The following is a 15,225-nucleotide window of genomic DNA, read 5'->3' as shown; positions in this document are numbered from 1 at the left end:
CTTTTTAACGGTTGGTGGCCAAAAGGCTAAAAAATACAGTTAGGACCATTTTAATAAAACATGCAAATATTAGTGACCAAATTTATCATTAAATCTTTTTTTTTAAATATATAGATTTTAATTTAAAAAAAATTAAAATTTTCACATCAAACACCATATTGAGTGAGTGGCATCACTCATTTCTAAAAGCTAATGCAAAATGTGTGGAGAAAAAGAAAGCTAGCAAGTTAGTGGCTCTGTGGTGTGACCCAATTCTATATTTTTTTTTAATTCATATTGGATTTAATTTATTCAAATAATTTGTTTTATTATTTAAAAACAATAAAATAAATTTCTCAAATAAAGTACAGTTTAATATTAATATTTTAAAAATTATTTGGATTGAAAAGTCACGTAATAATTGAATTTAGGTATAATTATTTGTAATTGCACATTTGATTAATCATTATAATTAATAGGTCTCATTGAATTAGATGTAATTAGAGTACTCAATTATACTATTCGATTGTTAAGAAATAGTAAGAATTGAAGTAATTATCTTGATAACTGTAAACAAATACAATCAAATTGCTTAAAATGTTTATTTTTCGAACTACTAAAATCGTTTAAATACGAGAGATAATTTCTTATATATTTTGATCTACTAGATAACTCACTAAACTACACGGTATTTATTATTAAATTTTTATACTTTGTCGATGATCAATAGGTAATAACAATGGTTATATGTTTAATTCTAGAGAGCAGTGGCGAAGCCAGGGGATTGGTAGGGGCCCCGACCTCCTTAAAATAGAAAATTTTAAATTAGTAGTGATAAAATTGCACTTTGATCCCAAAAAAAATGATAAAAATTGATTTAATCCTTTAAAAATTATAAATATATAAACTATTAAAATGATGAAAATAAATTTTTATTATCGTAAAAATATACAATTTAATTTCAACCCCAAAAGAAATTTCTAGCTCCACCACTGCTAGAAAGAGAGCAATTTAATAAGTATGAAATGTTAGAGTAATTAGATAAAATTGCTTAGATGTTTATTTATTTTATTAATTTTTCTAATAATTGTATTGCCGATTTTTATACCATGGTTTGATTTTAGACTTTGTTTATTGTTTAGAGTTTTAAATAAGGTAATCATATAGTTACAATTTATAGTACCAAATATGATATAGAAATTTACGATATATAAAATACGATAATTATGCAGTTGTATAATTACAATTTAAAAAATTCACTTGAATTTGATTATATATAAATAATTATTTGATATATTGGTAGTAAATTTTAATTAAAAAAAACTAGGCCATCGATGTACATGATAACCATCCTTATATATAGCATATCTATATAATTAATTAAAATAAATTAAAATTATTTTATATTTTTAAGAATTTAGTTCTACTTTTAAATTTTAAAATTGTAGCCAAATTGTTAATATCGTTAAAATTTTTCTATTAAATTCAAGTTTATTACAATGGTTTCATAACTATCAAATAAGTATTTTTTTCTTATTTCAAAATATCACACCATCGAATTAAAAAAAATTAGCCGTGTTAAAAATTAAACTTGATATTTTAAGGGACTAAATTCTAAACTTATAAAAATATAAGAACTTAGAAGATAATTTTGTCTTCAATTACATTTACTTTTTCAAGTAAACATCATTTTCAATAGTCCCCTATCTCAATCATAATGCATGATTTTGTGCCCAATGCCCCAATCTTTTTATCTATTAATGGTTCGAAAAGTGCAAAAGGAAAAAATTAGGGTAAACTATCAAAATAGTTACTATTATTTCTCTCAAGTTACATTTTAGTCACTTATGTTTGAAATGTTATGTTTTAGTCACTTACGGTAACGTGTTATAATATTTTAGTCACTGAGCCGTTAATTATCATTAACGGTATAACGGTAAGCTGGCGTGGCACGCTGAACCACCATTTCAAATAAAAATTTTAAGTTAAATTAAACAATTGGTCCCCATATTTTTTTTTGTTTTGAGCTATTTCATTTTTTCTTTTATGTTCCTCTTCTGCTTCTCCCTCTATTTTCCTCCATTCTCCATCTCTTTTAATGTAAAAGAAAAAAATTAAATTGTTCAAAAAAAATATAGGGACCAATTGTATAATTTAACCTAAAAAATGATGATTTAACGTGCCACATCAACTTACTGTTACACCGCTAATGGCAATTAACGCTCAATGACTAAAATGTTACAACGCGATAACGTAAGTGACTAAAATGTAACATTTCAAACATGATTAACTAAAATGTAACATGTGACAAACAAAAGTGACTATTTTGGTAATTTACCCTAAAATTATTATTAATATCCTTTTATTACAAAATCATAAAATCATTTAATTTTAATTTATTTTAATATTTTCTTGAAGGGTAAGGCTAATTCCTCTTGAATCCTTCATGGCTTCATTCATATATGTTTTCTTTTGATTAAGAACAGTGATGAGAGTGAGTTACTAGTAGCAATGGCTAACAGCTTGAATTTGGGTTATTTCTGAGCAAAAAAAAAAAGGGTGTTTCAGCCCTTCACCATGCCTCTATCCGAGCTATATCGGATGGCTAGGGGGAAGCTCGATTCATCTCAAGACAAGAACCCTTCAAGTTCAACTGATCCATCTATTGTGTAGGTTCAGTTTTACTCTAATTCCTTGATCTATTTAAACATTATAAACTTCTTACATGGTGGGTTCAATCATATGTGTTGTTTCTTATTTGGTTGTATGATTGATTGTATCCCCTTTTGCTCTCTATCTGTTCGAATGCAGACCTGAGGATGATTTTGTTGAACTGGTTTGGGAGAATGGTCAAATTTCGATGCAAGGTCAGTCTAGTGTAGCTAGAAAGGTTCCTGCTTGTAACAGCTTACAATCCCACAGTTTTAAGATTAGAGATAAATATATAGGCAATGGAGGAAATAGTTCAAAAATGGGAAAGTTTGGGGTGGTGGATGCGGTATCGAGTGAAGTTCTAATGTCGGCGCCGTCTCATGATGATGATGTGGTGCCTTGGTTAAAGTACTCAGAGAATGAATGTTCTGATATGTTGCCTGGATTATCTGGGCTCACTACAAATAAGATCCCAACTGATGGTAGCTTAGCTTCATTTAATCAAAGACGCCAATCCATCAGTGATTCCTTTACTGTTTCTCTGAATGCTGCTGCGGATTTCAAACAAGGAAAGTTGGCAAAGGTTCCTAAACCGGCAGATGACGAAGCTAGGCTGAGAAGTGGTACCAGCGAGTGGCCACAGCTATGTCAAGTGTCTTCATCGTATCTTAGATCAAGAAATTTAGAGAGTATTGGTAATAACCCGAGCCATGCCTTTTTCAGAGACACGATGGGAGTTCAACTGTCAGATGAGACTTTGCGTGGTGTTAAGATGCAGAAACAAGATCCAGTTGCACCTTGTAATAATACCGTCTTGATGAATTTTTCCCATTTTTCACGTCCTGCTGCTCTTGTTAAAGCTAGTCTTCAGAATATAGGTGCTATGGCTAGGATTGAGAGTAAGGAAACAGGGTTTGCAGCCAGTACTAGGGGCCCTGTTGATTCCAAGGCCATTGATTCAAATATCAAGTTACAGAAGGAAAACTTTTTACATTGCCATTCTACAATAGTGCCGATGAAGACTGATATAAAACAATCTGAAGCTAAGTCTCCAGATGAGCCAGTTGCTGCTGAACCAAATGATGCCATCTGTGAAGAATATGTCCTGAAAAGTGATAAAATATCTAGTCAAGTTATTGATGAAAATGCTTCCAAATGCCTGCCAGAGAGTGGTAAGGCTGTAGAGTCTGTGCTTGCTGCTTCTGTTTTCTGTGAAAATAGTGTAGAAAGAGCTTCTGACGATCCAGTAGTACATAATTTGAAGAAAAAAAACCATGATAATGAGGAGTTTGAATGTCCTAGCGAAGTAAGTTGTAGGATATAATTTTATTTTGTGTTGCTGTGCTTTTAACTCATTTTTCCTTTGCCATTGAATCCAACAAACCAAATTATGTGTAGGATGCTGAAGAAGAATCTGTAGGTGTGAAAAAAGCAGTTCCCACTCGAGGAGGTAAGGGGTTCAAGAGAAGCCGGGCAGCTGAAGTGCATAATTTATCTGAAAGGGTGAGGAAGAGCATTTCATTAGTTCAATAATTTGATATTTGTCTTTCATATGGCTGTTTCTGATTGTAAGATCTGGATGGAATTACACAAACAGAGGCGAAGGGATAGGATAAATGAGAAGATGCGTGCTTTACAGGAGCTCATACCTAACTGCAACAAGGTTGCTAATTCAGTAAACCTTTTTTTAAACTAAATCAAGGGATTTTTCTTAGAAACAGATGTGATTCTGGGAGTAGATCAATGAGCTCATGGCATATCCTTGCTTATTCTATAAGTAGTTTAAAACAGACCATCAAAGACCTTATAGCTTTTGTATTTTAAAGCTGTTGACATTTTATATTTTGACATTACAAGGTGGACAAAGCTTCAATGCTTGATGAAGCAATTGACTATCTTAAGACACTCCAACTACAAGTGCAGGTAAGATCTCTGTCATCTTTCTTCTAACTGTTCTTTTTGTTGTATATTTCAATTTTGATTCTCTGAAGGGTAATCAAATAAGTTCAATTTATTAATTACCAACCTTTCGCAGATTATGTCTATGCGAGCTGGCTTATCTGTGCCACCGATGATGTTGCCAACTGGAATGCAACACATGCATGCCACTCAAATGGCTTATTTTTCATCCATGGGTTTTGGAATGGGTCTAGGTATGGGTTTTGGGATGCCATTTCCTGAAACGAATACTATAGCTTCTGCTTTCCCTATGGTTCAGGTGCCTCCAGTCTGTGGAGCACCTTTTTCTGGCTCAGGCCCTCATTTGTCAGGTTCGACTGCATTCCATGAGATGCCAGGAGCTAACCTCCCGCTATATGGTCTTCATGGTCAAGGACTTCCAATGTCGATGCCAGGTGCACCTTTATTTCCTATTCCTGGTGGACACCTCATGAAATCAGCCATTGGATTGAGTGCCTGTGGACTGGGAGGTCCTATGGACAATATGGATTCAGCTACAGCTTCTAGTTCAAAGGACCCAATTCAGAATATCAACTCACAAGTGGCACAGAATACTAACATCAATAGCTCAATGAATCAGACATCTACTCAGGTTAGGAAAATTTTCTTGTTTCTTTTCAATTCATATTTTTCTTTAGAAAGAAAAAGATAAGAAGAGTTCTAATATTTGCTCAAGCGGGTTTCGGTTGCCACTAGGAGAAGGTTGTCTTGAGGCAAAAGAGAAAGCTATTTCACATGGTATAGAAGCATACGCTCGATGACTAGTCAATGTGATAATGATTTCCATGTAGACAAATTCATGGTAAACCTGACCAATTTTTCTTGTTAGGTTAGATTAAAGAAATCTTTTATCTTTTCATCAAGGAGGAAGCACTATGCTTCTTAGTTCTTATAATGCAGGAGTTGGAATATATACATTCACAGATAAGGACGGCAGAAGAAGGGTGTTGGATTCTATTAACTTGTCACTCATCTGAACATTTTGCTATATTTTTGGTCTAGCTGAATTTAATCAAATTTGATATTCATTTTGCGATGCTAGTACCAAACAGCAAATGAAAGTTTTCAACAGCCAGCTGAAGTGCAAGAGAATGGTCGAGCCTCAGAAATCACTGGTAGTGTACCTTTTAGATCAACTGATGGAGATAAGAAGTTACCTGATAGGTGAGAGCACTTTTGATTTTTATCATGTTTTATCAAATTGTGGTTTGAAGAAAGTGTTAAACACCAAATATATATTTAAGTGTAGGTTATAATTGTTAGCTTTTTGAGCGGAGGATATGAATCTATTTTGCTTCATGTGGAGGCTGAAGCTTTTTCTCTATGGTGATGATGATGGTCAACCGAATACTAATTTCAGCACAATGCGAGTTAGAATATGCTCAGTTTTTGGTATGTCAACGAGACTTGAAATCGTTGCTTGCATATGTAAATTCATTATCAAGGTCCATCATCCATGCAAATAATGTCGGTCTATCTAAGACATAAATAACTCAATAGAATGTATTCAAAATGTTTGTTTTGGCCAACCTCTGGCTCTGGGTTACTGATTTTTTGAATTGATAAAATGATTATTATTTGCCGTCACATACGCATGTTTATGGCTCTCATCAACTTGTAGGTTGTTGCTTAGAATCCTCTGTTTGAACAGAAGAGGGACCTTCATGTACTTCGGTTACTCCTCCATCCACGGTGCTTCCTTCCTTCACGAGAAGCGGTCCGGTACTCAAATCCTTAGCTTTGGCTTCAGTATGCTCAGGTTCTTCCTCCGCAACAAGCGGTCTGGTACTCAAATCCTCACCTTTGGCTTCAGTAGGATCAGGTACTTCCTCCATGGGAAGCTGTTCGGTAGTCATATCTATAGGTTTGGGTTCACTATGATCAGGTTCTTCCGTCTTGTATTTGTACCATGAGGCCCAGTACAAATAGTTTAAAAAGTTTAGGCAGCTAAGGATAGCTAAAAACCAGTAAAAGAGATTTAAGTGACTCGAGTCTAAGTCTAATCCATGAATCCAACCTTGTTTGCTTGAACTGGTTCTTTTGGTGATGGCGTTTATGACATTGACAAACACTGTACTTAAGAAGTAGCCAAAAGATAGTGTTAACCACGTAAATGATGTGGAGAGTGATCTCATGCCTATCGGTGCTTCCCTGTAGAAAAATTCCAGCAGTCCCACAAGAGTGAACATGTCTGCAATTCCAAATATTCCATATTGAAAGGAGAGCCAGAAGAGGCTTATGGGCTTCATTATGTCCCTATGAGCTTGATCCCTTCTTTTAACCTCAACAATACCGGCAATAGCCATTGAAATTGCTGACAGAACAAGCCCCACACCGACACGTTGGAGTTGCGTGATGCCCGACGGATGTTTCGTGATTTTTCGAGCAAAAGGGACAAAGAAAAACTCATAGATGGGGACCAGAATGGACATGAAAACCAGTGGGATTATCGGGATCGAAGCAGCAGGAACGTTGAAATTTCCAATCTTGCGATTCATGAAATTACCTTGCATAACTGAGAATGTCTGCAGCTGCGCCAGACATGTGTTCATTATGACTGTACTGAATAAAATGGGCAACATCCTGGTTAGTATCTTAACTTCTTCAACTTGAGTCACTGTGCACACCGTCCATGGTGTTGTCTTCGAATCTTTCGGAACAATTGCAGCTTTATCTAGGAATCTGACCAAGAATCATGAATCACAGTTGGTTTCCAAATTTTTGTTTAAACATGTTTAGCTATCATACAGTCACATCACATTTGCATTACCTGAATTGGTTGGTGTGGGAGATTATTTCCTCCCTGAAATCATTTTCGGTTTTCCTGATCTCATACAATTCATCTGGACTATCCGGCAGAGCTAGCTTACTGTTGTTTATGGCTACTACTATGACCTATGAATGATCATAACACAAAAGAAATGTTTATCACCTTTGTCACCACCCTTGTTTCTATTTGTAGATATATCCATTCAGAAATGAAATGCAGGGATAAATAGTACTGAACCTGAGTTATCCTTATGATGGGGCTATCGGCCATCTTGGGTTCTCGTAGGCGGTAGAAAGGCTTGCCGAGTGCAAGAACAGTGAAACCTATGAAGGTAGCCACAGTCGATATGAAGAAACCCCAATACCATTTGTGCTTTTCAGTGGTCAGATACACGATCCCCGTCACTCCGACACAGGCTCCGAGTGTAGTACTGAGCAATAGCCAGTTGAAATACCTTGCTAGAGCTTTGGCTTCCTTGGGGTCTTTATGATCAAATTGGTCACCACCAAGTGCTGGAAGAGCTCCCTTGACCCCACCGGCCCCCAATGCCAACAACCCCAGTGAAAAGTAGAACATCACCGCCTTGCTACCGTCTATGCAGCTGGGCTTGCCACAGTATGCGGGCTGCAAATCCTTTGAATAAGCCTGGATTGTTACCAATGCCAATCCCTGCAAATCAAAACCTTGTTTTAGTTAAGCCTATAAGGAGGGGAGGGTCTGGGTCAAATTATGGTTTTCGTCCCTGCATTGTATTACTCATCTTGGAGATTTAGTTCCTCGGTTGATGTGTAATTTAAAAACAAAAAACAAAATTTTCTGTGTCATTTGAAATGTAAAAATATTGTCATTAAAATAGTTATGTTCTACTTTCCGAGAGCAGGTCGATTTTCCGTGGAATTACTCTTCAACGACACTAAAAAAGAACAATACTTTTACGTTGTCAGCATGATGCTCGATCAATATTTAACATTTAACAACTAAAAAGATTTTATTTTTCGGAATTAAGTTCTCACCAGCACTTCAATGAATCCGAAAATAATAGAAGTAGTGAATCTACTTATGAAAGTATCAGAAATGAAGCCACCAATAAGGGAGAGCAAGAAGGTTGAGCCCATGAAATTTGTAACTGTGTTTGCAGAATTGGGATAATTGAAGAACATAACATACATGAAGTACAGGACCAAGCTGACCATGTTGGCAATGAAACCCATGTTTTCTAATGACACCAGCGCTGCAAAAATGAAAACATTAGATATGTACATGCAATTTAGATCAAAACTCAACCCCAGTTTAGAAAATGGTTTCAAAATAGGTTTAATTCCAAATTTTATCCCTCTACTTCATCAAAATTGAGAAGTTAATCCGGTTGTCAGTGAACATATAAACTTGAATTGTTGTTGTTTTTTCTTTTCCTTCTTTCTAATTTGTTGCATAGAAATGATTGTATCACTGATTTTTGTTATTTCTGTGCATATAAATGGCTGAACTGCTAATTTTTAGGTCTAACAATGTTATTCGATTGAATTAACTTTCAATTTTTGTAAGAAACAAGGACTAAATTCTGATGAATTGAAATAAAGAGACCAACTTTTTTATTTTTCATAAAGTAGAAGATGGAATTCATAATTATACCTTCCAAAACCATATTAGCTTTATTTTGGAAAATCACTTTCTAATTAAATTATCTATTTGTCTTCTCGCCAGGGGTTAGTACGAGCCCCGAGCCCCGAGCCCCGAGCCCCGAGCCCTTAAAATTAAAATTTTCGCTTTTGATATTTTAAAATTTATAAGATTTTAATTTATTAAATGGTTAAATTGTACTTTTGACTCCTTAAAAATGTTGAATTTTTTATTTAATCTTTTAAAATAATCATAAAAAAATATTTTAAAATGATAAAATTATATTTTAGCATTGTAAAAATATACAACTTCTTCCCGACTTCCTACAAAAAATTTAAACTAATTTTCAACAAACCTAATCTATTTTTGAACTAACCCTATATAAATAAAATAAAGGGTTTGGTTTAATTACCAAAAATGAAAATGGAAGCCTTGAATCCACCTTTCTTCTTGTAATTGTCTCCGGTCATCTCTTGGGCCTCCTGTATGTAATCGAAGTCATGTATACTATCTTTTGGTTAAGAGACCAATTGATTTAACCGATTTAATCCAACGCCAATCAATTATTTAATAAATATAAGTTTTAATCGAATTAATTAAATTAATTTAATATTGATCGATTAAATCGGTGAACCAGCTTCTTCTTCGTCATTTTTGTTGGGTTAAAAAAATTAGATTAATTTAAATGGTATACTGTATATCTATTATTATAAATATATATTAAAGTCGGTTGAATCAATTGGTTCGAATGTTGTGAAAAGCTCGGTTTGAAATAAATAAATATAAATACTAGAAAATGATGGCTTCAAAATTTTTAGTATTTACCATTGCTACGAGAAAATGATAGTATTCGATTTTTTTCTAATAGTAATTGAATTAGAATCGTGATTAAATTATAAAATTTTGAGGTTCAAAATATAATTTTATCATTGAATAAGAACCGCCTTGTAAGCGAATAATGTTTTATATTTAAAATTTAAATTTTTTTTTGAACAATCTCATTATAGGTTTTGATTATATCTGCCTTTTTTGACACAATGCTTAGAATTATTCAAAGTCCCTCCCCAACCCGTAGATAGGAGGACAATGTGCTTCAACACACTCGAACCCACGTCCTCCTATATTGGCAACAATGCCCATGCCAATTGAGCTGAGACCCAATCGGTAAATTTAAAAATAATTCTATATACATTATATAAATAAATATGTGATCATTTAATAAAGGATTAATATAACTTTTAGTCTCTAAAGTTGGCAATTAGGTCCAATTTGCATTTTGTTATTTTGAATTTGGTGAGTAGATTCATTTTAGTTCCTAAATTTGACAAACGTAAAAGTTTGATGATGTAGCACTCTGGGATTGTATCCCATTATCAACTAAAAATTAGAAAACAAAAAAAAAAAGAATTCAAGTGATGATGTGGCACAATCTCACAGTACCATATATCAAATTTCGATACGATTCAAGTTCAATGATTAAAATTGACCTAGTTGCTAAATTCAAGTACTAAAGGAGAAAAAATACATGTACCGAAATCAACCTAATTTCCAAATTCCGAGACTAAAAGTTATATTAACCCTTTATTAAATATAAAAGTAATTATACATGAAAAACATGATTTCCAAGTAAAAATATGAAAGTGCTTTTGATCCAAACAGAATGCTAACAGAAAAAAAATGGTCTAATTACAGCATAAAAAGCAATGAAGAATGTTGAAATTAAGAAGAGATTGAATTAATTACCATGTTTGATGATGACCAGAAATTGGAAGTAGGTGATGAAGAAGATGAGAGTGACTCAAAATACTCACTCACTCCAAATATATTTATAGTATACCAAAAATGGGTAAAATTATCATGGAGGTCCTTGTACTAGGAGTCGGATTGCATTTTACTCCCTTCACTCAAAAAACGAGCAAATTGGCTATTTAGTTAAAACTTTCATCTATTTCTACTATTAAAAATTGATCCATGTATGTCAGCATGTCTAATTATTCCTTCAGGCATGCCGATTTTTAACAATAGAAATAAATGGAATTTTTAACAAAAACGACCAGTTTGCTCTTTGATCTAACGTACAGGGACTAATTTGCCCATTTTTTGAGCGAAGGATGCAAAATGCAATCTGACCCCTAGTACAGGGACCTCCAAAGGAATTTTACCACAAAAAATGCTATATATATCATAAGACATAAATTGTAACGTTAGTGACATTAGATTTATCGTCAAATTTTGGGGCGTAATTAGTGACTGCAATTCCTAGAAGATACCATATTAGGGTTCAGCAACAAAGCTTGTCTATCACTGTCTTCAATTTGGCAATGTAGCAATACTATTCCATATTCTATCTATTACTAATCTATTTGCATTCACAGCCAAATTTTAAGGCCAGTTATTTTGTTTTCTTCCTTTGGAAAAATGAGCAAAGCTCTGGATTTTATGTAAATTAAAATTATTTTGAAGGGGTCAAATTTAAAAAAATTGTGTTAAATTAGCTTTGTTGAGGGTTCATGTGATACCAAGTTTGCTTATAAATTTTAGGGTAAATTATCAAAATAGTCACTTTTGTTTACCTCAAGTTACATTTTAGTCACTTATGTTATTGCTTTGTAACATTTTAGTTACTGAGCCGTTAACGGTGTAACGGTAAGCTGACGTGGCACGTTAAATCATTATTTCAAACAAAAAAATTAGGTTAATTTATATAATCGGTCCCCATATTTTTTCGTCTTGAGCAATTTAATTTTTTTCTTTTATGTTTTTTTAACTTTCTTTTTTTTCTTTTTTTTCCATTCTCTTTTGCTTCTCTCTTTGTTTTCCTCCCTTCTCCATTTCTTTTAATGTAGTTTTTCTATATTTTCTATTTGTTAAAATTAGTCCCTATACTTTTATTTTTTTGCACAATTTAATTTTTTCGAGTGAGGCTAGCTTGTGGGCTAGCTAAAAGAAACGAAGAAGGGAGGAAAACAGAGGGAGAAGCAAAAGAGAATGGTAAGTTAAAAAAAAGGAAAGTTAAAAGAAAAAAATGAAAAAAAAATTAAATTGTTCAAAATGAAAAAATATAGGGACCAATTGCAGAATTTAACCTAAAATTTTTGTTTGAAATGATGATTAACGTGCCATGTTAGCTTACCGTTACACCGTTAATGGCAATTAATGGTTCAATGACTAAAATGTTACAACACAATAACGTAAGTGACTAAAACGTAACATTTCAAACAGCAAACAAAAGTGACTATTTTGGTAATTTACCTAAATTTTATAGGAGATCTTAGTTAGTGGTTCGAGTTACAATGCATTTAGGTACCTCAATTATTTACATGTCCAATATTAACATTTATCCAAAGTTTATATACATCAACATGAGGTACACGTGGCATGTCACATGTAGTTGTTTAGTTATTTAGTTATTTTGTTAACCACATCAAATTTTAACAGTACAAATGGTGAAAAATTTTAACGAAAAGGACCAATTTGCTCTTTAATCTAACATACATTAAATAATTTGCCTATTTTTTAATACAAAGGAGTAAAATGTAATTTAACTCCTAATATAAGGGCTTCCGTGGTACTTATACCTTTAGGTAAGTAAAGGTCCATGTATTTTGTGCTTGGCCATACAACATATCTTTGTTCCCCTCACTATGTAGCTAGTTAGTGTAGGAAACTATTTCTTAGGAAAATATAATTCCAAACAAGTGAAACAATTTTGTAATAAATAATAATTTCGATTAAATTCATGTTTAAATCTTTACTCTCTTTTTTTTGTTCATTAAATCTTTACTGATTTAGACAAATGTTTATTTTAACTAAGATAGATAATAAAATATAAATAGAGTTGTCGGTTGAGTCTTAATTCGATTAGTATCGGTATTGTTGCCAGTGCAAGAAGTCGTGGGTTCGAGTATGTTGAAGCACATTATCCTCCTATTTAAGAGTTAGGGAGAGACAATGGGTAGTTTTAGGTATTATATCAAAAAGAACAGATGTAAAAAGAACCTATAACGAGATTTCTTAAAAACATATAAATAATTACATTAATAATTAATAAAACATTACATTACCATTAATAATTAATAATAACAAATGGCTAGACTTTTTTTTTTAAATTTACACCAAACTTGACATTCATGATCTACATTAAAGTTGTTCATGAGTCAGGCCAAACCACAACCGTAATCCAGCTCCAAAAAAATTTTCAAATCTAGGCCTATTTTTGGGTCAGCTCGACCCTCAATCTCATTTCAATGCTCACGATATTAATAAAAACTAAAAATGTATCTCTATATTTTTATAATTAAATTAAATTTTAATTTTTTTAAGTATTTAAATTAAATTCAGGCTAGGCCAAGACAAAAAGAAAAAAGAAAAAAAAAATTATTGTCCAATCTCGACCCAAGTCGGCTCAGACTTACTCGGTCGTTGGACAACTCTAGTCTACATTAATGGAACATGAAATATGATGATTGAGTTGTTAAAATATTAATCGTACAAATATATATATACATAGGGAAGGATCCACTTAAATCGGTATCAAACTCAAGTAGTTTTACATAAATTTATAATTTTTTCTATAATTAATATTTTAACAGTCGAACCATCATATTTTATATTCCATTTAAGTAGATCATGCATGTTAAATTTTGAGTAAATTAAAAATATCTAACTATTTATTTTATGTAAAAAAAATTTCAACCATTAAATATATATTAATAAAAATAGTATTTGAAATTAATATGATAGAGATATCGAATCAATTTAAAAATTTATATGCATGACAAGTACAACTATATTGATAAATTCAACGGTTGGGTTAGAGATATTTATGGGTTAGACCAGACTTAAGCATGATATTAACACATGTTGCCCAAGCTCGACCTTTAGGCCTGTTCATATTAATTTTATTTTTTTCAAGAATATTTATATTATTTTAATTTAATATTTTTAATATTTTATTTATTTATTAAAATCATATATGGGTAATTTAACTTTTTTAAAATATGTTTACATTATAGTATTATATATTAGTAGTAGATTTAATTTTTCATGTAAATATCAAACTTATACATGAACTTTCGTCAATGTGCAAATTGATACATGAACTTTGATTTTGTGCAATTATACACCGAAACTTGAATTGTGGTTCATATATATACATGAAACTTTAACTTAATTTCAATTGTACACATTTAAAGAAATGAATACATGCATTTATTTTCGCATTGGATTAATATAATTGTTTGTGTATGTAATATGTCAACGTAAAATTGTGTTAATTCGTAACGTTGTTAGTAATTTGTGAAAATCGAATCAAATAAAAAATCATATATAAAATTACACAAAATCAAGTCTATGTATAGCATTGCACATTGGATACTTTCAAAAAAAAAAACATTGCACATTGGATCAAAATTCATGTATAGTTTTGATATTCATCCCTATAATATAATATAAACTTAGAAATAGGTTAGGCTCGAGCCTAACCCATATTTTTAATGGGTCTAAATTTTTGCAGAAGTCTACTTTTCAAGCCTAATGTTTTCACCCAAATCCTCTCAAATTTCGGGCAAGCCTTTGAGTAGAGGTGATCATGGACCGGGTCTTAATAGAATTTTAAGCCCGTTTTCTAGACCCATGCTAAAAAAATGGGCCTAAAATTTTATCCAACCCGACCCACCCATATTAATTTTTTTATAATATTATTTTTATATAAAAATAAATTTAAAAAAATATAATACATCAAACACACTAAAAATATTAAAATAAATGTTTTCCAATAAATTGAAAATAAATGAAAAATATTTATACGTAAATAACACTAAAATAGATGTAGCTTAAAAAGTAAATACCTCTAAAATAATAGTAAATTTAACAATAAAACAATAATTATATAATATCCAAACAGCAACAACCAAATAATAATAATATAAAAGCGAAATGATAGGAAAACAACAACAAAACATAGCAACAATTTTTATTTTTGCAAATTTGGGTCGGACCCTAGTAAAAAAAAGCTTACACGAGGCCTGACCCATTTAGGAAACGGGCTTCATTTTTTACCCAATCTCATTTTTCGAGCCTATAATTTTATCCAAACCCTCTCACTCTTCAAACGAGATCAAACCTACCTTTGAATTAAACAAATAACTCAACTCTCAAACCAACTACTTAAATTTTACGTCCGAATAAATGGATTCCACTTGTATATATATTAAATTGAAAAAAAAAAATCTCAATTCCATAAA

The 15,225-nt window shown here is 32.0% G+C and overlaps 2 protein-coding genes across 7 annotated transcripts; one reads left to right on the top strand and one right to left on the bottom strand.

Annotated features, from left to right (window-relative positions):
• Positions 1 to 2,391: 2,391 nt before the first annotated feature.
• Positions 2,392 to 8,236, top strand: LOC105761152 (transcription factor PIF3). Of its 6 annotated transcripts, none has more exons than XM_052623225.1 (10): positions 2,392 to 2,648; positions 2,791 to 3,937; positions 4,030 to 4,134; positions 4,229 to 4,294; positions 4,489 to 4,554; positions 4,667 to 5,182; positions 5,633 to 5,754; positions 5,835 to 5,982; positions 6,212 to 6,412; positions 6,748 to 8,236. In XM_052623225.1, the coding sequence occupies exons 1-8, from the start codon at positions 2,557 to 2,559 to the stop codon at positions 5,851 to 5,853; spliced, it is 2,133 nt and encodes a 710-aa protein (XP_052479185.1). In that variant the 5' UTR covers positions 2,392 to 2,556; the 3' UTR covers positions 5,854 to 5,982; positions 6,212 to 6,412; positions 6,748 to 8,236. The 6 variants fall into 6 exon arrangements, with proteins under 6 accessions (XP_052479185.1, XP_052479184.1, XP_052479186.1 ...); XM_052623224.1 differs by having other exon boundaries at positions 6,212 to 7,176; positions 7,553 to 8,236; XM_052623226.1 differs by having other exon boundaries at positions 5,840 to 5,982; positions 6,212 to 8,236.
• On the bottom strand, positions 6,007 to 8,053 carry LOC105801274 (protein NRT1/ PTR FAMILY 4.5; the record flags this gene model as incomplete). Its single annotated transcript, XM_012632593.2, has 3 exons — positions 6,007 to 7,272; positions 7,361 to 7,485; positions 7,598 to 8,053. Coding segments are annotated over 3 exons (1,653 nt in total), but the record flags the coding sequence as incomplete, so codon positions are not given.
• Positions 8,237 to 15,225: the final 6,989 nt, after the last annotated feature.

The sequence above is a fragment of the Gossypium raimondii genome, chromosome 11, assembly GCF_025698545.1.
Source record: "Gossypium raimondii isolate GPD5lz chromosome 11, ASM2569854v1, whole genome shotgun sequence".
Lineage (NCBI taxonomy): Eukaryota > Viridiplantae > Streptophyta > Magnoliopsida > Malvales > Malvaceae > Gossypium > Gossypium raimondii.
The sequence above is the reverse complement of the archived record's forward strand: the minus strand, read 5'-3'. Positions and strand labels throughout refer to the sequence as shown.